This window comes from Prunus dulcis, chromosome 6 (assembly GCF_902201215.1).
Source record: "Prunus dulcis chromosome 6, ALMONDv2, whole genome shotgun sequence".
NCBI lineage: Eukaryota > Viridiplantae > Streptophyta > Magnoliopsida > Rosales > Rosaceae > Prunus > Prunus dulcis.
Window position 1 is genome coordinate 6,159,166 of NC_047655.1, and position 24,321 is coordinate 6,183,486.

Consider the following 24,321-nt stretch of genomic DNA (forward strand, 5'->3'; position numbering starts at 1 on the left):
AGGGGCGATGGGTGGAGGGTGGCTGTGGGGGAAGAAATCGGGATAAAGGGAGAAGAGAGAGAGAGAGAGAGAGAGAGAGAGAGATTTATTTTTATTTTTATTTATTTTGGTTTTTTAATACAAAATAACTTTTTTTAATACAAAAATACCATTTTGTTCCTGTATTTAACATAAAAAGTTAACAAAATTGACAACATAACCATTTGTCCTAACGAAATTGAAGTTGAAGGATCATGGGAATGATTTTGGAAATTAAGGAACCAAAATGCGAATCGGGTCAAATTTCAGGGGCCATTAGACCTAAAAACCCTTTTTTTTCACTTAAAAGAAAATATTAGCAATAGACTATTCATTAAAAAAAATTATATAAATATAAATAAAAAGAAGTTGGCATTAGGCTAAAAAAGTAATAACAAGACGGAAATACTTTTCATTTTAGAGTGAACTTTAGAGAGACGTCCTACACAAGAATGTCCTGGAATAGTCAAAGAGAATTCAATTTATTAGTTTGTCTCATCTTCTTTTCCTTGATTGTACTGTTGGATGAACGATGAACCTGTGAGTCTTTGGATGTGAGCGTGGCATGATTATTATTAGTAGGCATGGTGGGCTAAATTAAATTTTAGGCTGATAAAATAACAACTCACCTGAGCTATGAGCAAAACAAAGAGATCACTTAACCAATAGTTCTTCTCTAACACCCTAAGCATAACCAACTTTACACAGCAAGAATCCAAATTTTGGAGGATTCTAGTATTTAAAGTACGCATCATGTGCTTATGCATGGAGATTAGTAAGACTATAAATTATGGTTGAGACATACCAAACTTCAAACCCATATTCCTCAAACATAACCCCTAAAATACTTAAAACCTTTATCATTGTGACTAAGTAGGAAAAAGGTTTCATCCCATATTGCCTTGTGTGCTTAATTAACAAAAACTGATGGCTTTCATACTCCTGTCTGTCTATCCAAACTCGCGAATTAATAGTGACATTATGATAGGCAACTGAGAAACAGTTGATACAAATATGAATATGAGGGCTTCTGATATGTAGTTGGAACAACTGAATTGGATTTCGTGGACGGATGAGCGAATGGACCACCCACAGGACACTTACTGGACACATGCATGCAACTTTTACCTTCCTCAACATATCTTCTACCTATACATATCTCACTTCGCATGCCGATGAATATTTGATTAAGCAAGAACATGAGAATAGAATGAAAGACACTAAGAACCACTAGCATCAATGCCATATGCATAAGCACTCAAAAGAAAGAAGAAGAAAAACTGGTTTTGATGCTTTACCCTAGCTGGGAATACTTTTTGGGAAGCATTGGTGCAACCTTCTCTGTAAACTGATGAGCACAAAAAGTCAGAAAAGGCCAAAAGAAGAACCTGATGTACACAAATCGTACATCTCATGTTTAAAGACATGATTAAGAACAACATCAAAACCTGAATAACAGGCCGGTATATAGATGTTTCTAGATACATGCCTTGTTCAAGCAAGATAGGTGCAGACCCATAACCTTGTTGTGATACATTTGAACCCTTCCTACTCCAGCCTTGATGAATGAGATCAACCCCCGCAGAATGGAAGATGCAGGCCACGATAACATGTTAATAACTAATAGAAATGTCAGACACACAACATGTTGAAAACTGAAAAAAAAAAAATAAAAATAAACTTGAGTCCAGAAGAATGTATCTTATAAAACGAGCAGCCTGTCGAGAGAAAGTCTTAAAACTAGAAAAGCACCCCTAAGAAAGTCTAAATAGAAACTCCAACTTGAGGAACTTGAGGACTCGTTGTGGCTTCAAACACCCCAAAGCAAATGATTTCGAAAACCCCACCTCATAACAAACTGACTCATATTTGTGGAAGGATGGGCAAGGACATCTTTCTTCTTTATCTTATGTATCTTCAGTTACAAACAACAAAGCATTTCAATCATATAAGATAAAGGTGAAAGTGATCTAAACAATAAGGTCGCTCTATGCAATATTTGGGGTGATGAAAAAACACTGATTTATTGTTTGCAAAATTCACCATTGTATACCCCATGGGAAACATCAGCAAGATAAATGACAAGATATATTCAGCAACCTTTAAAATGCATCAAACAAGCTCAATAATCAGCAAATACCATATCAATCTATTGTGCCTATCATGAAAAACAAAAAACTTTATTAGGACCTTAGAAGTAAAAATCCTCTGTCATCGGATTTCTGATGTGAATTTTATGCTTCTCATATACATAAAAAGTAGTTCATCAACTAACTATGCAAATAGAGCTCATTTCCTAAGGAGTTCGTGCAATCACATATGTTACATGAACTTAGGTATGGGAGTCAGGCGAGGGTTGATGCCCAAGTATATCAGGGTTGTCTTTCTTCGAAGGTCTTCTATGCATCTGCAATTCCTAGTGCTCCTTACCACTTACTTGTGTCATGTCTTATTGACACATGTATAAGCAACAAGATGAAGTGAAGAGTCCAAAGTAACCTTGCAACATTCATATCACTCATATTTAATTATTTATTAAACCATCACTTACAGAGAAATGCCTTTAAATTAAACGACTCTTAATATTGGATTAAGTCAATCATTACCTTAATTGTTGTTATTATACTGCTTTTTATATACTTAAATAATTCTAACTTTTAATGTTGTGTAATGTTTTATGGGTTCGGATCCTCTGCTCTAGTAGGATCTGCTTGACTTTTATTATTTACATGTTCGAGCCCAATATGTAGTCCTTAGTATTCTAAAAATGGATTTTAGCCTCCAAACCCTAAATTCAAGTGACAACGTGATTGGATAATATCAACTACTTGATAGAGTTTGAATGAAGTACATGAACTTGAGCCCCACATTGGAAAAGAAGACAAAGTATCTACTCCTTATAAGTGGGAGTCTTCCTACATGTGCCGTATGGAATGTGGGCCTAGTGGAGTGACACTTGGGCCTCACCTTTTGATTGGTTTTGGATTATATACACATAATAAGACATATTTAATAATTAATATAATTAAATATTTGTATAAAAAAATAAAAATTAAAGTGCACAAAATCATTTAAAATAATTAATTACTATTTATTAATTAATTTATGAAATTAGTAAAATATTTAAATACTAATTATTCACTCAAGAAATAATAATTAAAACATAATTACAAATTAAAGTAATTAAAAAAGGCAATAAGTTAAAACCATTTTGTGTAGTCTAGCCGCGCGGCTATACTTTTAAAATATGCAAATATATTTCACGAGTATAGCCGTCCGGCTATACGTTTAAAATATTGGTATATTTAAAGAGTATAGCCGCTCGGCTATACTCTTTAAATTTTAATATGTAAGAGCTATCACAATTTTACAAACAATCACACCAATTTATGAAAGATTGTGATATAATTGTAATTTGCTTGAATATAAATCCAATTAAAATAGGCAAGAGAATTATAAGTTAGCTTTAAAATAAGTAAATATAATAAATTATAATTTATTAAGTAATTTATGAAATTAATTAAAATACCTAAAAACTAATTATTCATTAAATAATTGATAATTAATATAATTAAATAAGGCTAAGATATTACTTAAGTGCAATATTAAACTAAACAAACTAATTTTGTATTAAAAAAAATAAAAAATAAACAAAATCATTTAAAATAATGAATTACTATTTATTGAGTAAATTATGAATTTAGTACAATATTTAAATAATAATTAAAACATAATTACAAATTTAAATTAATTAAAAAAGGAAATAAATAAAAACCATTTTGTGCAGTATAGCCATGCGGCTATACTTTTAAATATTCAAATATATTTTGAGGGTATAGCCTCACGCCATTATGTTTAAAATATTTGTATATTTAAACCGTATAACCGCGGGGCTATATGGGTTAAATATTAATATATGTTAACAATATAGACGCACAACTATACGTTTAAAATATACAAATATATTTTACGCATATAATTGCCCTGCTATACTCTTTAAATATTAATATGTAATTCAATATCACAATTTTACAAAAAATAACACCAATTTATGAAAGATTGTGATAGAATTTTAATATGCCTAAATATAAATTGAATTAAAATAGGCAAAAGAATTATAAGGTATCTTTAAGATATGTAAATATAATAAATTATAATTTATTAAGTTCTTTATGAAATTAATTAAAATACTTAAAAACTAATTATTAATTAAATAAAGAATAATTAATATAGTTAAATAAGGCTAAGATATTACTTAAGTGCAAATATTAAACTAAACAAACTAATTTTGTATAAAAATAAATAAAAACTAAAGTACACAAAATCATTTAAAATAATTAATTTCTATTTATTAAGTAATTTATTAAATTAGTAGAATATTTAAATACTAATTATTCACTCAATAAATAGTAATTAAAACATAATTACAAATTAAAGTAATTAAAAAAGACAACAAGTAAAAACCATTTTGTGAGGCTATACTCTAAAAATATGCAAGTATATTTCACAAGTATAGCCACCCGGCTTGACTCTTTACATATTAATATGTAATTCACTATCGCAATTTTACAAACAATGACACCAATTTATGAAAGATTGTGAGAAAATTTTAATTTGCCTGAATATAACGAACTGAACCTTCAATTACTAATTGATATTGACTTCCTATTATTAGACAAAGAGCTAACAAAACGAACTGAACCTTCAATTACTCTTCCCTCCTTGCAACACCCATTTGACCCTTTCAGCTCTGTCTTCTCCCCACAACCCACCAGCGCCTTCTTTCTCTGTCTTTCCCTTTACTCAGATCTTAAGGGACATGTAAATCTTTGAAGGTAATAATTTCATCTTGGCAATGAACCTCTCAGAAAATGATGACCAGCAAGACCCAAACAAATGGATGCTTCAAAGAATTGATATTGACCCCATGGTGGATGTGCCTTTAAATAGCAATGACACAGGAGGCATTGCAAGCAAAAGTTCCAATGAGACTACATTGAAGAGGAACAACAGCAGTGTAAGGAAGAGAAATGGGGCTCAAGGAAGCAGCCATGGTGGCATGGGACTTAGGGTGGAACCAGGAGGGAAAGAAGGGATTAAGAGCCTGCGATTTCTCGATAGGACTGCTACGGGGAAAGAAGGGGAGGCATGGAAGCAGATTGAGAGGCGGTTTAATCAATATGGAGTTGATGGTAGGCTCTCTAAGGACAAATTTGGAGCCTGCATTGGTAATTGAGTCTTTTGCTTATTTACCCCTTTGTAAGTTGTTTTTTGTGTATTATGAAATGGAACATGGAACACAATGTATGTGAGGTTTTAGATGCTTTTGTTTCGTAGGAATGGGAGGAGATTCGAAGGACTTTGCCAGCGAATTGTATGATGCATTGGCCAGGAGGAGAAAAATATGTGCAGAAGACGGCATAACTCTTGAAGAATTGAGGTTGTTTTGGGAAGACATGACAAATGAAGATATGGAAGCTAGGCTTCAGATATTCTTTGACATGTAAGGAAAACTCCTCTTTCTTAAGCTCACATGCTTCAACACAAACTAGAATAAGCAAAGCTGATGATTTTGTTAGGTGTGACAAGAATGGTGATGGGATGCTCTCAGAGGAAGAGGTAACAGAGGTGAGCACAGAGACCCCGTTACATGTTATTTATCGTTTGTTTTCCATGTTTGTGAATCAGATTTCTAAAATTTCTTATGGAAAAGGTTATAGTTTTGAGTGCCTCCGCGAACAAGCTGGCGAAATTTAAGCAGCAAGCAGAGTCATATGCAGCTTTGATCATGGAAGAGCTTGACCCTGACCACCTTGGATATATAGAGGTGAAGATAATAGCTTGTTCATGGCTTTAGCTATTGCTTCTCACCTTCATCATCTTCTTATATTCTATTTTCACAGATGTGGCAGTTAGAAACTCTACTGAGGGAAATGGTTGTGTCCGAAGAAAATCAAAAGTTGGGCAAGAGAACCCAAACCCTCACAAGAGCCATGATCCCCAGAAGATACAGAACTCCTGTTAGCAAATTCCTATCTACAACGGCAGAACATCTACATGAAAACTGGAAGAAAATATGGATTGTCACATTGTGGTTAGCAGTAAACATAGGCCTCTTTACTTGGAAATACAAGCAATACCAGCAGAAGGGATTATACAAAATCATGGGTCAATGCCTCTGCTTTGCAAAGGGTTCTGCTGAGACTCTAAAGTTCAACATGGCTCTTGTTCTCATTCCAGTTTGTAGGGGAACTCTTACCAAACTGCGATCGACATTTCTCAGCCACTTAATCCCTTTTGATAACAATATCAATTTCCATAAGTTGATTGCACTTGGAATAACAATTGGGACAAGTATACATGTAGTCTTGCACATAACTTGTGACTTCCCAAGATTGATATCATACCCACAAGATCAATTCTTCGACATTGCGGGGAAATATTTCTTTTATAGGCAGCCAACTTACATGGACTTGGTTAACAGTATTGTAGGCATAAGCGGGATTGTGATGGTTATTCTTATGGCTTTTTCCTTTGTGCTTGCAACGAACGCAATGAGAAAAAATGTCAAGTTACCATGGCCGCTCAACCTTTTGTCAGGGTTCAATTCCTTCTGGTATGCACATCATTTGCTGGCAATGGTATATATGCTATTTGTTATACATGGTTACTTCCTAATTTTCACGGATGACTGGCGCAAGAAGACGGTATGTATGCTACTTGATTGTGATCAATAAACTAGAGAATTGTAAATAGACCTGTCATCTGTGACATCATTGTAAAATATTTTATACTTTTTTTTTTTGCAGACATGGATGTATATCATGGCTCCAGTATTACTGTACACAACTGAGAGACTTGTTATACTCATTAACGAAATTAATCACCCTGTCTATGTTATTAAGGTCAGTACAAGAAACTTTTATCTTTCACTAAAATATCTCGAAAACTTGATCAAATTCATCATGTTCCTGTCATACTTCAGGCAGTAATATATACAGGAAATGTTCTGGCTCTGTACATGAGCAAACCTCCTGGATTCAGGTACAAAAGTGGAATGTACCTCTTTGTGAAGTGTCCTGATATATCAAGTTTTGAATGGTAAGAAATTATATAGTTCCTGATCATGATCAGAAATTGTAATATCTTTATACTCAAACACTTCACTCAACACAGGCATCCCTTCACCATCACTTCTGCCCCGGGAGACGACTACTTGAGTGTCCACATTCGAAGCTTGGGAGACTGGACGACGGAGCTTAGAAACAGATTTGAAAAGGTGGTATATTTACATCAGTAGTATTGTGTCTAAACCATAATACTTATCAGACCTTATGTTCTAATTTATGGTTTCTAATATCATAGTTGTGGGAGCAAATTTCCTCACGAGAATATTCGGTTTGAAAGATTCCCTTTTCTTCTTCGCCGTCTCTTTCTCCCTGCAAAATAAAACAAATAAGAGGACCACACTTGGTGGGTGTTGGCCAAAGACCCTCCGATGCCTAAGTCAGTTCAATCGATCCGTAGAGAAACAATAGCTAAAATAGGGTACATGATGTGTTTAATGTGTAAACCGAGCAGCCGGAGCCTTATGTAAAAGAGAGAGAGAGAAATGAGGTGGCTAGGGTTTGAGAGGAATTTTCTGTAAATATTTTAGATGTACCTCAACCCTTGTGTGTGGCCATGCTTTTATAGAGCCTCGTAGGGTTAGGGTTTGGAGAAAAATAATCCTTGTTGGGAAAGGAATTATTTTTCTGATTTTAGGAGATTTAAATCAATTAGGGATTTAATGCGAATCAAATCTCTAATCAAGGCAAGAATTCCCAAATCAAATAATCCCCAAATGGAAGGAAATATTCGACCTAGGGTTTGCTTAAAATTAGTTTCCCACAATAGTCATACTAGTCTATTTTCTTAGGCTACTTGATAAATCATTTCTTTTACATTGTCTTGAACACACTTTTCCTTTTATCTCTTCTGCATATTTAATCAAAAATTTGCAGGCCTGCAGTGAGCTTCAAAGTACACAAACTAGAAGGGGAAATCTTGTTAGGATGGAAACTAAAGCGAATTCAAACTTTCAGCATGATCAAGCAGGGTGAGCAGAATCTTAGCTAAAACAGCTTCACAGTTTTACTGTAGCATCATATATCAGTAAATCCTTTTTTTTTTCTTTTCTGGACAGATATCCAAGGATCCTCATAAAGGGACCTTATGGAGCCCCTGCTCAAAACTACAGGAAGTTTGACATCTTGTTGCTCATAGGTCTGGGAATTGGAGCAACTCCCTTCATCAGCATTATAAAAGATATCATAAACCAAATAAACCACAGATTTGCTTCTCCTCCTGTGAGCCAAGAACCAAAAGACTTAAATTTGTTGGAAATGTGATGTAAATGGTAACTAACACTTCAAATTAGTTCATTCATGCAGGATTCAGTACACAGCAATTCAGAAAAATCCACGGAACCCCAATTAAAGGGCCATCCAAGGGCGGCTCATAGAAAGAGTCCAGAAAGAGCGTATTTTTATTGGGTAACAAGGGAACAAGCTTCCTTTGAATGGTTTAAAGGTGTCATGGATGACATTTCAGAGTGTGACCACAATGTGAGTTTCAAACTTAAAGTCAGATATTCAACTTTACCTGATCACTTGTTCATTCTTTCTGTAACATGAACCACATTTACTAACATATGCTGCAGCATATGATAGAAATGCACAACTACTTGACCAGCGTGTACGAAGAAGGAGACGCTCGGTCTGCTCTTATCGCCATGGTGCAGAAACTACAACATGCTAAGAATGGAGTTGATGTTGTCTCCGAAAGCCGGGTACTCACTAGGCCACATTACCACACAAAGCATTGTTAATGGAGTCACACTAGTTCTGTATCTCATTTCTGAGTTTAACTGTGGCAGATAAGAACACATTTTGCTAGGCCTAATTGGAGAAAGGTGTTTTCAGACTTGGCTGCCAAACACCAATCTTCTAGAATAGGTAAGGCTAATTCTGTTGAAGTCTTTGAAGCTACAAAGTTTGGGACATTTTAAGCATAAGAGATGGTTATGTTTCTCTTGTTTGTTGCAGGTGTCTTCTACTGTGGAAGTCCAACACTTACCAAAACACTAAGGCAGCTCTGCCTAGAATTTAGCCTAAATTCATCAACCCGCTTCCAATTCTACAAGGAGAACTTCTAGAATAACTTGATATCCACATTGCGCCAATCTTTGTAGAAATACTACTCTTCTTTTTCTTTACATGCTCCTCTTGTTAATTCACCATTGTAAATTTAGAAGAAAAGGAAAATTATATACATTAATTATATACAAAAACTGAGAAATTTTTTTTACCTCCTACTTAAATTGTGGTTTCAATATTCCATCTTCCTTGTAGCCATGGAGAGTCATCTCACAAATCTTTTTTTCTGGTGTTAGTTTGTTCACAAATGTCAACCCAAACAAATGGTTAGTGCTGCTCAAAACCATTCAGTTAACCGGTTAGTAAGTTAACGTGGCAAGACGTCAAATTTCTTGTTAGTATCAATCAAACCCATTTAGACGCGATTATATTTAATCACACGGTTCTAAATAATAATCAAGCAACAAAACATATTTTCATAAATGTAATTTCTCATTGTCATTTGTCTTCATCGTGGTTTATCATAGAAGGTACTCGAATGATTATTTAATTGACAAGGAGGTGTCTTTCCACTCAGATTGAAGATTCTTTCCATCACATATCATTAATTACGGGTCTTTTTGCCACTGTCTGTTTTGTCTCGTTTGGGGTCATAGGATATATATCATTTTGTAGAGTCGTTTAGTCCATTTCGTCAAACACGCCCTTGGTTTCAACTTCATTATGGTATTAGTATGTCGTCTTCTTGTCTGACACAGTCGTTTGGAACATTGTGACTTAACAAACAAGGATTGTCGTGGTCTTCATTAGTTACTAGCATTTTCTTTTTTCTTTCAATTAGATTTCTATTAGCAAACGTGGATTAGGCCAGTTGGTTCAAATCTCTCTTCTCATAAATTAAGGGCATGTTTGATAACTATTTTCATTTTCATTTTGTGTGCTAGAGTATAGAGGAAAAAAAGGGAAAATGGAAGTGAGAATGAGATTGTAGATGGGATTTAGAGGGAAGATGAGAGGGAATGATAGGAAGGAGGAGTAATAAAAATAAAAATTTATTTGAAATAATTTTCACTTTCGAGTTATTGTTTTCGCTTTTGTTATCCTCCCATCTCATTTTCCTATATACACAAAAAATGAAAACTAAAAACTAAAAATTAAAATTGAAATGGTTATCAAACGGGCCCTAAAGTTTAGACTATCGATTGTATAAAATAAAAAATTCCTATTAAGAGTACTTCTCTCTCACAGTGCTAGTGGTGATCAGATAAATTAGATTGAGCTGAATCACATTTAGAGGGAGAAAAATATGGTTGCTGATAGGCTTGCGAAGTTCAACAACTCTATGGACCCCGGTTGTATGTTCTTTGAGGGGCCTCCCTTGTTCTGTTGTTTCTTCTGTTTTAGATTATCTTGCTAATCTTTCTAGTCCCCGTGACTAAATGTGAGACTGGGATGAATCTGATCATCAAGAGATCTGGACAATTTGGACAGTTGCCAAACCCAGAAACAATTAATATGGTGGTTGTCTTATGCCTGAGCTTAATCAAGGCATGAGACTCGATAATATATGCCACAACAGTGAAGGCCAATAGCTACCAATTAAGATTGGATCTTAAGTACCCCCCCCAAAAGAAAAAGGTGAGCCCCCCCTCCCCGACAAGGTTCAAGGTCCACTTGATTTAAAAAGGAGATGTACTTGAACATATTTTTCATGGAGTTGAGATGTTTTTGTGGAAGCTTGACTGGTTAATCTTGGAAATAAATGGAATAATACTTAACCCATACAATATATTGAATTCATTTCATAGAGTATGTATTGTGAAATATTTGAAGACACGTACCATATTTACTAATTTACATTGATAATTGTATCTCTTGTAGAGCTACAAATTTATTTGAATGTGGTGTCTATTATCTATATATAAAAAGCAAAAGACAAGAACGGTAAAACATTTAAAATACTAGAAAATGCCCTTGGTTAATACAAACATTAAGAATTGAAATTATTAATTAAATGAGGATAATATGGTAAATTCACACTTTTTCATATTAAAAGAAAATTCAGATAATATAGATCCTATTTTTATGGAACACAACTACGCATTATCTTTTTTAATTCTAAATTAAAATTAAAAAAATTTAAAATTATGTAAATACTTTATGTTATTCGAATTTTGATTTAAAATGGAACCTTATGATATACCCAAAGGCCTAGTTCTTACATTCTAACATGAGTACTACTAGGGGTGGATCACATAGGGGCAAGAGGGGTCAATTGACCTTTGCAATCCCGAATTCAACCATTAGAGGTGAAGATGTTGACCCCTGTAACCACAAACTGCTTGATGAAATGCTCCAGATGGCGTAGCACACTAGCACAGCAGTTAGGCGCGCGTGCTACTTGCACACAGCACTTCCTTTGTTTTTGTTTTTCTGACGTCAAAACGACGACGTTGTACATATTACCTTATTTCCATTACTTTGTCCTTTTACTTTCATTTATTTTATATTACTCCATTTACTTGAGTTTATAATGTAAATAAGGAAGTACCCCCCATTTGGATTCAAATAAAAATACTTAAAAATAAAATTCTCATCAAATCAAAATATGAAAAAATCGGTTTTAGTGCAAAATACGATATAGGCTAAAAATGAGGGCTCATTAGGTCAATATATACTTCATACTAAAATCCCATAAAATCAAGTTTACTTATTTGGCCGCCAAAATTTATCTTGAGAAAATGATTATTCCGAAAAATCATTTTTCATACTTAGCCAATATTTTTACATAAAATAATTTTTCAAGTATGATATGAATGCATGAAGGGACCTAAGGTCAATATAGGTAAAAAGCCTTAGATGTTCAATCCACAAAGAGTTTTACAAGAATAGCCTAACTCTTACATATTGAAGAAATATTTGCTTGTATAAAGCACCCCTTAAGACAGTACTCATAAGGGTCCAAAGTTTGAGAACTAAAATCAAAATGACGACGGACCTCAAGAATGACGTAAATGCCCTAAAATGAGCAGGATTGTCCTAATATATATATGTCAGCTCTTACGTCGAATAGGACGAGACGCCTTAGAGGCGAAGAGGATTGCACTAATTTTTTGGTTTATTATCACATTCTTAGAGATATTTCTAGTTTATTGCAATGTGTGTCTATTTTTTGAAGTTGATGCAGTTATGTTTGATAATGAACATGAGTATTTTGTATAGTTTTCTCTCTTAACTATGAATTAGAATATTATTGTTTCATTTCGATGTGTCTAATTTGTATAGAATTTTTTTTAACCTTTTATATGTTGATTCCCGGAATGAAAATTCCTGGATCCGCCACTACATACTACAAAGGTTTATAACACCTGAAAGTAGAATATCAACCGAGTTTGAATTAAGGATTAGATCATGACAGTTGTTTTAGTGACAATTGCTTTTTGTTATATAAAAAAACATATATTATTAAAGGATTTCACAAATAGGCACATTCTAACCTTACATATTATACAGTTTGCCTTACTGTATCATTATTTTCTTAAAGCAGTTTGCCTTTCACGGCGAAACAAAAAGAGACTATAAAAATAAAAAAAAGTCTTTAAAAATTTAAAGATAATAGCATTCAGAATGTGTTGCGTTGCATTGACATGTTTCGAAATGTCCAAAAGACCAAGTAAATACCAAACACTAAAAAGCTGACTTGTACATGACTACATACATTCATACAACAGTTCAAGTACTGAGTCTGGGTCTGGGTGTGCAATTTGTCAGCTTTAAGCTTAAACACAAGAGACAAAGCCAATGCTGGCCGCATGCGATGCATACACTTCTTCTAGCATTGCCAATAGTAATAATAGTACTAGCTAGTGGGGTTTTCGTTTGAAAGGTTAGGTATAAATATACATAAATAAAAGGGCATTCCTTTAAATATATATTTAAGTTGATAGGCTGATAGGCTGATAGGCTGATAGACTGAAACTGAAGGCATCCCACCCTCCCTCTATAGGACCCAGAACCTACTACTACTCATTAGACAATTGAGATCTTTCATATCACAGAGCAGAAGAAGAAGAAGAGCCCAGAAAACACATAACAGAAACCAAGACACACACTAAACAAAGTCACCACACAGAAAAAGAGAGAGAGAGAGAGAGAGAGAGAGATGCATGCAGCAGAAGAAGTGGCTTGGCTTGGGGTTTTTAGTAATTTGGTGTGGGGGTGGTGGGAGGAGAGAGAGGATTGGAGGAGGAGGGTGAGGAGGGTGAGGAGGATTCTTCTTTGAGATTGGTGGCAGTGATGGGGAAGAGTTGAAGGGTCTTGAGGGGTTGTCTAGTAGTAGTGGCTCTTGTACTAGTACTACAACATGGAGAGGGTGGGCCCACATCCTCCATCATCATCATCATCCAATCACGGCCGTACATACTCATCACGGACTTCTCCATCTCCACCCTCTGTGGGATCTCCATCTTCCACGCCTGGTTCATCAAGGCATCTTCAACTCCCACCTTCAAAGCCAAAAACAGAGTTTCAAGCCGAAACAAAGAGCATTCAAACAAAATAAAATTAAAAAATCAGCAGCAAAATAAGATTAACTTTAGTTTCTGTATTTTTCATGAACTTGTATGTGGGCTGAGGGGAATTAATCCATGTTGGCCTGCTCTTAAGTTGTCATTCATGAATTTAATGCTCTTATAAAAATTTAATTAATGCCAATGGGACCAATGAAAAATGCCATTGGTTTACAAACTAGAGTAGTAGTAGGTTCGAACTTCCATGAAATCATAGTAGTGTGTGTGAGAAAATCTCTTTCATATAGTTTAAACTATCGCTTGTACTATAAAACAAAACTAATAAAACAAATTTGTTTCCATGGCCAGGTAATTAATGAAATTATAAGTTAATGTCACGTGCTATTACAGTATATTTATATTATAATAAATATATGAATATTTCTTTGTTCTCTATTAGTGTGACACTCTTACTGCAAAATCAACTTGTGCTGGTCTTTGTATTGTAGGGCTTCCATAAAGTAATCACTTATACTATGTCATGCTAATGTGGTGTTAGTAATCTATTTATGATAAGTAGAGCGCTTTGTAATAATTTTGGAAGGGGGAAGAGACCTATATATAGGACAAAATATCTATATTTGAAAGAATTAAGCTAAAACATTACTCAAAACCCAAATGGTAGAAACAGACCTATGATATATGCATGCATAAAGTAAAATGATTCCAAGGAAGAAAGAAGAATATTCTCTCTCTTTCCCCAACTAGAACATCTCTCATCACTGTGTAAATAAAAAAGGAAAATAATAATAAATGAGAGATATATATTATTTATAATTATTTAATTAATTAACCTGAGGAGGAGGAAGAAAGCCAGCTGATGAGTAGTTATGACAGTTGGAAAGTTGTTGAAGAGCAGAAGAAGAAGCAGGAGGGCTGAGATGATCAAGGTACCCAAGAAGGCTCTGCTGCTGCTGCTGCTGCTGCTGCTGGTGATGATGATGATGATAAGGGTTATTATGGTAATTATGATAATTGTGGTGGTGATTATAGAGAAGTTGCTGTTGCTGCAGTTGCTTACAAAGCTTCCTCCTGAGCTTCTGCCTGTCCCTGGCCTTGTGGTTCTGGAACCAGTAAAATACATTTTTGCCCTCAATCTTGCCATAGAGGGAGAGCTGGGCAGTGATGTGTTGGATTTGAGAGGCATTGGGGGTTCTGATGCCAGCCCTGTACATCTCCTCAAGGATCATCAGTTGCTCTGGGGTTGGGCACCATCTTGATGAAGAATTTGCTGCAGGAGACATTTTACTAATTAGTTTCCCTAATTTCTTTGATAATATTAATGTTTGAGAGATTGAAGCGGTGGAGCAGCTGGTTGGTGGTGGGTTTAGTGGGTTGAAATAGAAATTTTTGAGCAGGGTTTTGATGTTCTGGAGAGTGAAGGGGTTGAGAAAGCAGGGGAGGTATAAATAGTGGTGAGGTTAAGAGAGAGAGAGAGAGAGAGAGAGAGAGAGAGAGGTTAAAAGAGAATAGTGTGACGTACCAGGAGTGAGGGTGGTCATGCTCTGCTTCCCTGAGAGGGGCATTCAAGTGTAGGTTTTCAGTCCTCGCAGAAACACACACACTCACAACTGAGAGAGAGGGAGAGAGAGGGGTACTTGAATGATTATGTCATCATATCAACATATAATATTTACTTTGTCTACAGAATGGATAAAGACACACCATGTATGTTGGATTCTTGAAGCAGAGAAAGCTAATTGCCTGGAGTAGTACTATAGATTTAATTCAGCCAAGTTGCAAATGGTGTGGGTGATGGACACTCTCCTCAAATGCTTGGGAAATTTTTGAGTTCACAAACCAAAAAATTGTTATGAAATTAGGAAACACTCTAAAAGGATTCATTTGAATGTTACGCATACAAACTCATAAGTATAAATGATAAACGTAAGGTTTTCTTTACTCTAATGAGACTCGATTTATACATATCATATTTATTAATCACATCGCTCATAAAAGTGAGACTCATTTGTCATAACCAGCTTTTTTGTAAAGAGCATGCATGCATGCAGCTCGGAAGAATATTCTTATTATTTTCCAATTCTGAAAAGAATCAAAGCATTTGGAAAAAGAGCTCAAGTAAATGACTTTCCCCTAATTTTATCACCAGATTCTTTTCTGGGGGGGTTTCCAATTAGGATATATATTTATATTCATTCCCAAATTCTCTTGAGATTTTTGCTTCCCAAACTGATTGAGCTACCATTAACCGACAATTCTCAATACTGTGGTAAACGTAAGCTTTCCATGCCACAAGAAGACATACAAAATAGACAACTAAAAAAGAAGCAGACATACAAATTTCATAAATGCATGCTGCTTCGATTGCCATGTGGTTTTCTTTGACTTTCTTGGCCTACTTCACCCTGACAACATTCCCTCATTATCCCAATACAGACAAATTCAATCAACAGTGATTTTATCTTTCTTCTCATGAAAAAGTTCAAAAGTGAATCATTTACCAAAAGATAAGTTTAATAGTGAATATATACTACTACTACTACTTTTTATTTTATTTTAATGATTAATAGAATAATAATTCTTACTCCATACTTCTTATAGAACTTATTTATAGAAGTTGGCGACTTGTTGGCCTCAAAATTTGTTGTTGCAACATCAAATCTAGACACGAGTATGTCGCTGACTAAAAGAAAGAGGGAAAACGTTGAGAACGTAAGGTTCTGTTTGTTATTCAATTTGAATTCAACTTTTTAAACTCAAAAACAGAATTTGAGTCCAAAATAAAGAAAACATGTTTGGTAGCCCTATTTTTAAAAACTTAAACTCAAGAACAACTATAAAAAAAACTCCAATTATTAAAAACAAAAAAATTTCTATTTTTTCAGTTTTTTTTTTTCTAACAACTCACGAGTTCTCAAATTTTTAATATTTGAAAACAGTTTTCAAATTGCATACCAAACAAGTTTTTGAATCTTAAAAATAGATTTAAGAACTCCTTGTTTTTAAATTAAAAAAAAAAAATCAAAGTTTTTGAGTTTCTTATTTGAATAGGATACCAAACACCCCCCTAACATACCCAGGAGACAACTCCGAATTGTATTTGAATCAAATTTACAACCAATCAATTTCAAGAATTTTTCTTTTCTTTCATTTAGCTCTAAAGCTAATTAGGGCATTCAATAATAAGGAAAAGCTCATTCAATTCTGGGATTGAATGCCCCATATTCCCCATTTTGTAGGAATGGACCCTACTTTAGAGTGAATAACTAATAATACCTTCCACCATTCATGCACAATCTTACAAAACAGACCCCAAATCTCCACACTTTCTTCTTGGACCGATAATCAGATCTCCCTCGTTCTGTCTCCCTTTCCCTCTACTCCTGTCTCACTCTTCATTTAATTCACCCCGTTGAGCAAGCTTCATACATAGTGCAAGTCACTGTCTCATTTTCTTAAAGAATTATGATATGATGATACCAGAATAGTATAGGTAGATATGTTAGGTTTTCTTGATTTTGCAATTTTCAAATCCTTCATATCACGCAATCATCATTTTTCAAACTCAAACAATAAGAAAGATAAAAACTAGTGATGTCTATGCACAGATTGAATTGATATTTTTCAAATACAAGGTTCACATTTGTCTCGGACTACTTCTGTAGGTGTTTAGTAAAAAATCTTAAAAGTGTTTATGAGTCATAAAATCGGTTTTTGGAAAAACACTTGCTAGTGTTCTTCAGTAAAAACGCTTGGATTTGTAATACAACGTGCTTCCAGTAAAAACACTTTGAGCATAAATGCTTCCTACATAAGCAATTCTAAAACATGCCTACAACATTATCTTCCACGGTAATCAAATTACAATTTTAATAGTTTTTCCAAGATGTGAAATTTAACTACAAGGGAATTAAAAACACTCAACAATTGTCCACCCCCCACAAGAGCGTCCCCGCGCGACAGCGCCCAACTAACTATAAACACATCTGAAAAGCTTTTTTTTTTTTCCCACATCAATGATGTGTGTACAAAATTATAGCTAAGGCAAAATGAATGAGTTAGATAATTGTGCAAACACCAATATGCATGGTCACATTTATTTCTGAAGCATATTTATTAGAGGAGTGGCAGCAGATGTTTCTTATCCAAAAAGAAGATAAAAAGGACATGCACATGCACTCATGCGCAGTAACTACTTGCCAACAGCCCAGAAAAGCTCTGTGGATGATTCGCAGTAAAAAAGTTAAATTGTGAATTCAATTACTGCTGGATGGGGGGATGGGGTGGAAATCGAGAAAAAACAAATGAATAAATATGGTTTAAGGCTACCATGCACTGAGATACACGTACGCTTTGTGTAGTGAAAGGTCTACGCGTATGTACAGGTTCTTCTACCGCATCGTACCACATAAATGAAGAAGTACTGGCTAGCTACCAACATAAATGTTGTTAAATAATTATTTATCAACTTCAAAAACTTGAGCTTTTCGGGAGCTCAAAGATACGATACCATCATAGGCAAAGCTAGAATTTTAAGTTTAGATGTCCAAAGTATAAATAATTTGCTGCAATGGGCACGTTATTGTATATGTGTTTGAAAATTTGGGACGGCGAGGGCCATTGGTGACCGATGAGTGGCTCCGCCCTTAGATACGACGTTAAATAACCATGAAGCTTAAAAAAGCTTTGAATAGTTAGAAATTTAAAACAATGTTTATCCTATCACTGTCTTACTTTGTAGCTATATTCATAGTAAATTTGGGTTTATGTGCCTCTCTTCAAATCGGATAGGAGATTGAAGAAAGGTAAGGAGATAGGAACAGAGGGAGGGCTACCTTAAGCAGTTAACTGGACTGTCTAGTCACTCATCATCTTCAGTACTTGGTCGATAGCAAAACATAATAGTGGAGTAGTAAATCAAGTCAAAAGAGAATCAGACAAAGCTTTGTCTGATCAAAGTTGATGGCGTTTGAGATTTTGCTTATTTATGGTAATTATTGTAGAGCTCAAGTCATGCAAGGATCACATTGATGAATAGTGTGTGACTCATGACACCTCCTTGTGTCGTTGCAGCAATTGGTCATATCATGTCTCCTCTCACCCTCATCATTTCTTCATCATATTTCGTAATAAAAAAGAAATAATAAAATATGTGCCAAGGGATTTTGGATCTTGTAGCAATATAGCTTGGCTTTTCACAAACGCAGGGCATGGAAGAGCAAAATGTAAGCTGACTGACATGGGTGGCCTTTTTATTCAAAGAAAAGTCAAGAAAAAAAATCCCACACATTCACATGTTATGTCTTCTTTTTTCAGTATTACTTAGGGTTATGACACAATATTCCATACCCTCGTATTAATGATAATTCTTTTTCTTTTTTTGACATGTTTAGCTTCTTTTTTTCTTTTTTTGACTGCCTTCGTTTCACAAAATAATTTAAAAGTGTTATCATAAGAGCACTTCTGGAGAAGCATATTCCTGTTTTTCCAAGAAGCAGTTGGATTTTTAAGCAAAATCTGTTGAGCAAAAGTACTTTTTATAAAAGTCGCCTGCAATACAAGTAAAACGAAGAAAAAAACAAGGAAAATACTTCCCTCCTTATTATGTAAGCATGACCTCCTACACTCCTGTCAATAACAATATAGCATGCGTGCAAAAATTCTTTTTATATTTTTAATGAATTATTTTTGCATATATGTTAAACTGTAATGCACAAAAAAGACTAATATCTCCTTATCGAGAATGAGAGAATTCCAAAATTAGTTGTAGTATTTTGACCAGTTAAATCGCAAAGGAATTAAATTGGAAACAGGGGAGTATAGTATGTATAGTGGTGGCTTAAAAGGCTATAATATAAATTATTGCCCATATCTCAAAACACTGCCATTGATTGAGTGAGGCAGTGAACAAAACACTCGTACGTCACATATTTAGGAGAAGACAAGACACCGCAGGCCATGTCCCTTTTAGTCAACATATCCACACCTGGGCAAAATGTGATGTTGGATGGAGAGTTAATTAAACCCAATGCTCTCTTTTATTTGACTTTTCAATGACTTCTCTGATCACCTACGAATGTTACGTTGTGTGGTGTCTGAACCCTAAATCATCATCACGTGACCAAAATTATGCAGTTTACATACATCGAAGAGATAAAGAAAAACTGAAAGCCTAATCTGTTTGGATACTCAGAAAATTTAAGTTGGAGAGAAAATGTAACGTTTTTTCCTTTCTTTTTTTCTCATTGATTGTAGTAACGATTACGCATTTGTATACGGTAAAAAAATAATGATTTCTCTTTGAACATCGGTCAAATTGAATCCCACATCTTATAAGCCTCACACTTGTAGAAGAATTATAAACCACAATATCTTGGATTGTTTTTTAATTTAATAAGTCCAGTCATAACACATTTATAAAATACAAAAAATGTTGATGCATATGCATGCAGACTATACAAACTCAATGTCCTTTTTCTTTTGGTCGAAAATACAAAATGTGGTGGGAACACATAATTAATAAATATATCCAGTACTTATTTTGTATTTGTACCAGAAAGAAAATTATTGATCCATCTTTTTCACTTTTTGATTAGTACTGTATGCTTCTCTGTCTTCAAAACTGTACTTGCGCGCACTTTCTGCCTAAATATTGTAAGTTAAGTAATTTGATGCATTTACATGTACTGGGCTACCAACCGAAATTCAAGAGTTAATTAAACCTACACTATAAATTATTTATTTATTTATTGGTACAACCGTGATAATCTAAATTATAGGGGAGTGAGATCTCTCTCACACACATAACAATGATGTCGTGGGAATTCAAATATGAGATTTCTGGTATGCAATTTACTGTGAAGTAATTAAGTATATCATGAACGAGAAAAAAAATGCCAAAAAAAGGTATAAAAACTTCTTGTTGACTGACTGAAACACCATGTTTCTGAAAGTCGAATCGATAACATGTAATACAAGAGTCATATGAGAATTATTATTGAGAAAATAGTGCAAATACAATTGACCCTAATGCTAATGCTAGAAATTCAACTCTTTTTTTTCTCACACAGCTTTTATTGTTATTTTTTAATGCAATGAAATGGTTATAAAAATTTGAGATAACTTGTAATGAACTATATCATGGAACTGGCAATTTTTTCACTTGTTTTTTCCAAAACACTTTCCTCTTGTGCTTGATCCCAAAAGGAGTAACTTCTTTATCATCGCACGCATCCAAGCCATGCCAAACATGGCGTGGCAGGTACCTTCGAAAGTAGAAGTACTCAGAGCTGAGATGAGAGCGAGAGCCCTCCAAAACATGGACTTGTGCAAAACCAGGTCTCCAGTCATCAGCCCCGCTCAGTTTGAGATAGAGGTAGCAGATGGGCGACTCCACGCATGCACCCTTCACTTGGAACTCATCCACAACACAAGCTTGAAATGGTTTTCTCGGCACATCGTCCAGGACCTCAGGCTCCAAAGGATCCACCCTTCTTATGTGCTTGGAATTTAGGTGCCTTACCACAATGTCATTTGAATTTGTGTCACCAAATCTTAGGCTGATGTGGTTTGAGGTCTCGGCACCTTTTGTGCATGTTGTTTCAATTGTAACTGCGTAGGTGCAGTTTTCCTGTAATGTTGAGATAGTGAGAACATTTTGAATACAGCAAGTAGTCCTAAGAAATGTGATCAATAATGTGATTTGTAAATGTGGTGTAGTTTCTCGATGCAAAATGTCTTAGCAAGTTTTCGAAGTTAATAATAGAAAAATGAAATAATTTAAGGGAAAAAAAAGGGCCGACATGTTGATCAATAACATGAAATCATGTTCGACCATCAAGAATCCAATATATGTTGTTGATCACACCATTCAACTCACAACAAGAAGCTTGTTATTCACAAACATGCTTCGTTTCTACATATTAATCCACCATAAAAGACACACACATATTCACAATGACATACACATATAATTACAAAATTAATTTACTTGATCATTACCTTGTTTCTTGGCGTGTCACTTTGACCTCCGGCCATTAAAGCAAGAAGAAGCACACAACATATTAAGAAGGGTCCTCCATTTCCCATATTAATTATCTTTTTGGTGTGCTCAAATTACACATAAAATCTCATTTCCAGTAGCATATTATCAGATCTCTGAGTGCATGTAATTTATAGACTACTCCAAGGCTTCATTCTTTGCTTGGCAAACTAAGGAAGGCATATTCTTAAGCTGTATACATGTGATGTGACACAGATGATCCATATATTTATATATATATTTATGTATGTAAAATTAGACTTATGGATCAGGTTTCTTGACGTTTACTTATACCCATCTGCTTTAACAAAGCTTGATTTCCTGGATATTAGAGCAAAGCATCTTTTATTAGAGATAATCCTTTATATCCTGACACAATTAATTCTATACATCACTTTTTAATACATACGTATTAATCTAGGATGCCTTTTTTTCCTTCTCTTTTTCTCCCCAAAAAAAAAAAAACTTTATTGATATATTTTATTCATCAAACGGAGAGCAAATGGTTGGTTCTGGATATTCATGAACCATTTCATGGTTGGTTCTGGATATTCATGAACCATTTCATGGTCGGTTGGATTAAACTGCAGACTGCATTGAACATAGACCGTGGATGAGGTCCATTGAATTGGAGGAGTTGGCTTTTCCTCCTCATCATCAACATGAGCTTCATCTCCTTCAACTTGTTCAATTTCTTCAACTTTGAGTATATATGGTGGCGAAGCCAACCTTCCTCCTCAATGACCCGGTCAAGCAAACGGAGTATACTCCATCTCCAATCACCTCCACATGATCTCTGTCTGCTCCTTCTATAGCCAATTTGCTCACACCTACTTAATTAAAGATGGTCATTATTTATGTAGAAAATCATGCTATTATCAGCCTTTAGATGTTTAAAATACATGACATTCATGCGGTAATAACGTCCGAACGTCTGTATAAGAGAATTTATATTAATGTACTTATGTGTACATTCATAATACAAAACTGAACACAAAAAATTTAATTCAAAATCCATATGCATATATACTTATATAGCTTATAAATTTATTTTTTATGTTGTTTTGGGGTGGACTAGGCTAGCTAGGGAGGGAGTCCAAATTATTTTTTCTAGGACGTGCATTACTTATACCTCTATATATTTATGTAATGTGTCACATGAAATATCAGAATATATGTGCATCTTTTTTTGGATAATAAAATATATGCATATTAGAATATTAATTAAGACAAGATGAGGAGGAGTGTGTCCTTTTGAAGCCATGTGGCATGCTGACCTTGATTGTAGGAATATGCTCGTTTATGGGGCTTTGGATACTAGGGTAGGGTAGGTCGGGTTACCATTAAACCATTTGGTTTCGGCCCTCTTCGGCACAAGGCACGGAACCAGATAGAGACTGATAGCCCGGCCCAAACTCTAAAGAAAATATAAAAATTTGAATGCATATATTTCTAAGCCCAGCCAGCCCACAGACCACCATATACTTTTTAGCCCACTCAATTCAAAAATCTTGTCTCACCATTCCTCACGAGCCTATTGTGAGAAAGCAGTTTCTTTGATCTCTTGGACTAAAGGTTCAAGAGATTTGTGGTCACTCACCATATGAACGACTACACATCTAAAGTGTGAGGCATGGTATGTGTAAAATGTCAGGTAATCAGTACAACATATATATTACAAGTTAATACAGCTAAATATATCTGGAAAATAGGATAATATTTTCTGATCATTAAGAACATGAAAATAATAGGGATCGAAAAGAAAAGGGAAATTATTTATAAAATAAATACATGAAAAATAAAATAAATGAACTGCCCAGTTACAGATAAGAGAGTAGAGAGTAAGGAGAAGAGTAGGTGCAACTACAGGGGTTAGGTTTTGTGAGCCTCAAGATGACATGAACAGTACAATGAAATCTTACCTCCCACATCTCCATCTCCATGACAGATTTCTTTCCTTAAGAGAAAATTATGTTCATATTGAAGTTTCCCAAACCTACTATTTATTAATGACACAATGTTCTTTAAAATCGGCTGCTTGATGGCAACCCTTCAATGATCTGCTTGTCCTTACCATTAAACAGTATTTGATTAAGCTGCATGCATGTAATTAATGTTTAAAACTATTGGGTTTGGAATATTGAACTTGAGCTCAGAGAGACATGGAGTGATCGCCAAACAAACGATATATATATATATATATAGTTGGTGCTGGTGCAACATAGGCATCAAATCTCATTGGGGACTAGGACAACTTCATAGCGATCCGATTTGCTTTGTCACCAATAACTCACTGAGGTTAACGGTTGAGAAAGCTGCATTTACTAGACAAATCATGTTTTGTACAAAGCACGCCAAAATGAGAAAGAGGAGATTTGAATTCCAATATATGGGTAGCTCAAAATCATCTACGTGTATATTGTTTCTGCAATATTAATAATTCATGACAATTATATCTCCAAACACATGAACGACTGTACTTAGCATAACTCAATAAATATGTTGAATGTTAGGGTTTATTATGCCTCCCATCTATATAATTAGGTCATTTCTATATAGAGACGTAACACAATAAATATACTCCCACACTTCGAAG

At 34.7% G+C, this 24,321-nt stretch overlaps 3 protein-coding genes across 7 annotated transcripts; 1 reads left to right on the plus strand and 2 right to left on the minus strand.

Moving 5' to 3' along the window:
- The first annotated feature begins 4,753 nt into the window (after nucleotides 1-4,753).
- Nucleotides 4,754-9,338, plus strand: LOC117631525 (putative respiratory burst oxidase homolog protein H). 3 transcript variants are annotated; one of them, XM_034364742.1, is made up of 14 exons: nucleotides 4,754-5,246; nucleotides 5,356-5,521; nucleotides 5,598-5,646; nucleotides 5,732-5,845; nucleotides 5,922-6,725; nucleotides 6,828-6,923; nucleotides 7,004-7,119; nucleotides 7,195-7,297; nucleotides 8,022-8,116; nucleotides 8,204-8,366; nucleotides 8,451-8,624; nucleotides 8,720-8,848; nucleotides 8,936-9,014; nucleotides 9,105-9,338. In XM_034364742.1, exons 1-14 carry the CDS (start codon nucleotides 4,874-4,876, stop codon nucleotides 9,212-9,214), a joined length of 2,571 nt encoding a protein of 856 aa, XP_034220633.1. In that variant the 5' UTR covers nucleotides 4,754-4,873; the 3' UTR covers nucleotides 9,215-9,338. The 3 variants fall into 3 exon arrangements, 2 of the variants coding, with proteins under 2 accessions (XP_034220633.1, XP_034220634.1); XR_004586333.1 differs by lacking the exon at nucleotides 9,105-9,338 and having other exon boundaries at nucleotides 8,730-8,848; nucleotides 8,936-9,012; XM_034364743.1 differs by lacking the exons at nucleotides 8,720-8,848; nucleotides 8,936-9,014; nucleotides 9,105-9,338 and having other exon boundaries at nucleotides 8,438-8,604.
- Nucleotides 9,339-12,752: 3,414 nt separating this feature from the next.
- On the minus strand, nucleotides 12,753-15,586 carry LOC117631604 (WUSCHEL-related homeobox 3-like). 3 transcript variants are annotated; one of them, XM_034364852.1, is made up of 4 exons: nucleotides 15,389-15,586; nucleotides 15,207-15,294; nucleotides 14,518-14,954; nucleotides 12,753-13,660 (listed from the first exon to the last, which is right to left on the minus strand). In XM_034364852.1, the coding sequence occupies exons 2-4, from the start codon at nucleotides 15,247-15,249 to the stop codon at nucleotides 13,355-13,357; spliced, it is 786 nt and encodes a 261-aa protein (XP_034220743.1). In that variant the 5' UTR covers nucleotides 15,250-15,294; nucleotides 15,389-15,586; the 3' UTR covers nucleotides 12,753-13,354. The 3 variants fall into 3 exon arrangements, with proteins under 3 accessions (XP_034220743.1, XP_034220742.1, XP_034220744.1); XM_034364851.1 differs by having other exon boundaries at nucleotides 15,207-15,586; XM_034364853.1 differs by lacking the exons at nucleotides 15,207-15,294; nucleotides 15,389-15,586 and having other exon boundaries at nucleotides 14,518-15,152.
- A 5,109-nt stretch (nucleotides 15,587-20,695) lies between these two features.
- On the minus strand, nucleotides 20,696-21,824 carry LOC117632320 (embryo-specific protein ATS3A-like). Its single transcript, XM_034365762.1, has 2 exons — nucleotides 21,686-21,824; nucleotides 20,696-21,314 (listed from the first exon to the last, which is right to left on the minus strand). Exons 1-2 carry the CDS (start codon nucleotides 21,770-21,772, stop codon nucleotides 20,823-20,825), a joined length of 579 nt encoding a protein of 192 aa, XP_034221653.1. The 5' UTR covers nucleotides 21,773-21,824; the 3' UTR covers nucleotides 20,696-20,822.
- Between the last annotated feature and the right edge of the window lie 2,497 nt (nucleotides 21,825-24,321).

What these genes read in the sequence shown, in the direction of transcription:
- LOC117631525 (XM_034364742.1), top strand. Translation starts at nt 4,874, where the DNA reads ATGAACCTCTCAGAAAATGATGACCAGCAAGACCCAAACAAATGGATG. An exon ending in ATGACTGGCGCAAGAAGACG is followed by an intron (nt 6,726 to 6,827) that starts GTATGTATGCTA and finishes TTTTTTTTGCAG; the next exon opens with ACATGGATGTATATCATGGC. An exon ending in TTTCAGCATGATCAAGCAGG is followed by an intron (nt 8,117 to 8,203) that starts GTGAGCAGAATC and finishes TTTTCTGGACAG; the next exon opens with ATATCCAAGGATCCTCATAA.
- LOC117631604 (XM_034364852.1), bottom strand. Translation starts at nt 15,249, where the DNA reads ATGCCCCTCTCAGGGAAGCAGAGCATGACCACCCTCACTCCTG. An exon ending in CATGACCACCCTCACTCCTG is followed by an intron (nt 14,955 to 15,206) that starts GTACGTCACACT and finishes TGTCTCCTGCAG; the next exon opens with CAAATTCTTCATCAAGATGG. An exon ending in GCTTTCTTCCTCCTCCTCAG is followed by an intron (nt 13,661 to 14,517) that starts GTTAATTAATTA and finishes TTGGCTTTGAAG; the next exon opens with GTGGGAGTTGAAGATGCCTT.
- LOC117632320 (XM_034365762.1), bottom strand. Translation starts at nt 21,772, where the DNA reads ATGGGAAATGGAGGACCCTTCTTAATATGTTGTGTGCTTCTTCTTGCT. An exon ending in GTGACACGCCAAGAAACAAG is followed by an intron (nt 21,315 to 21,685) that starts GTAATGATCAAG and finishes TCAACATTACAG; the next exon opens with GAAAACTGCACCTACGCAGT.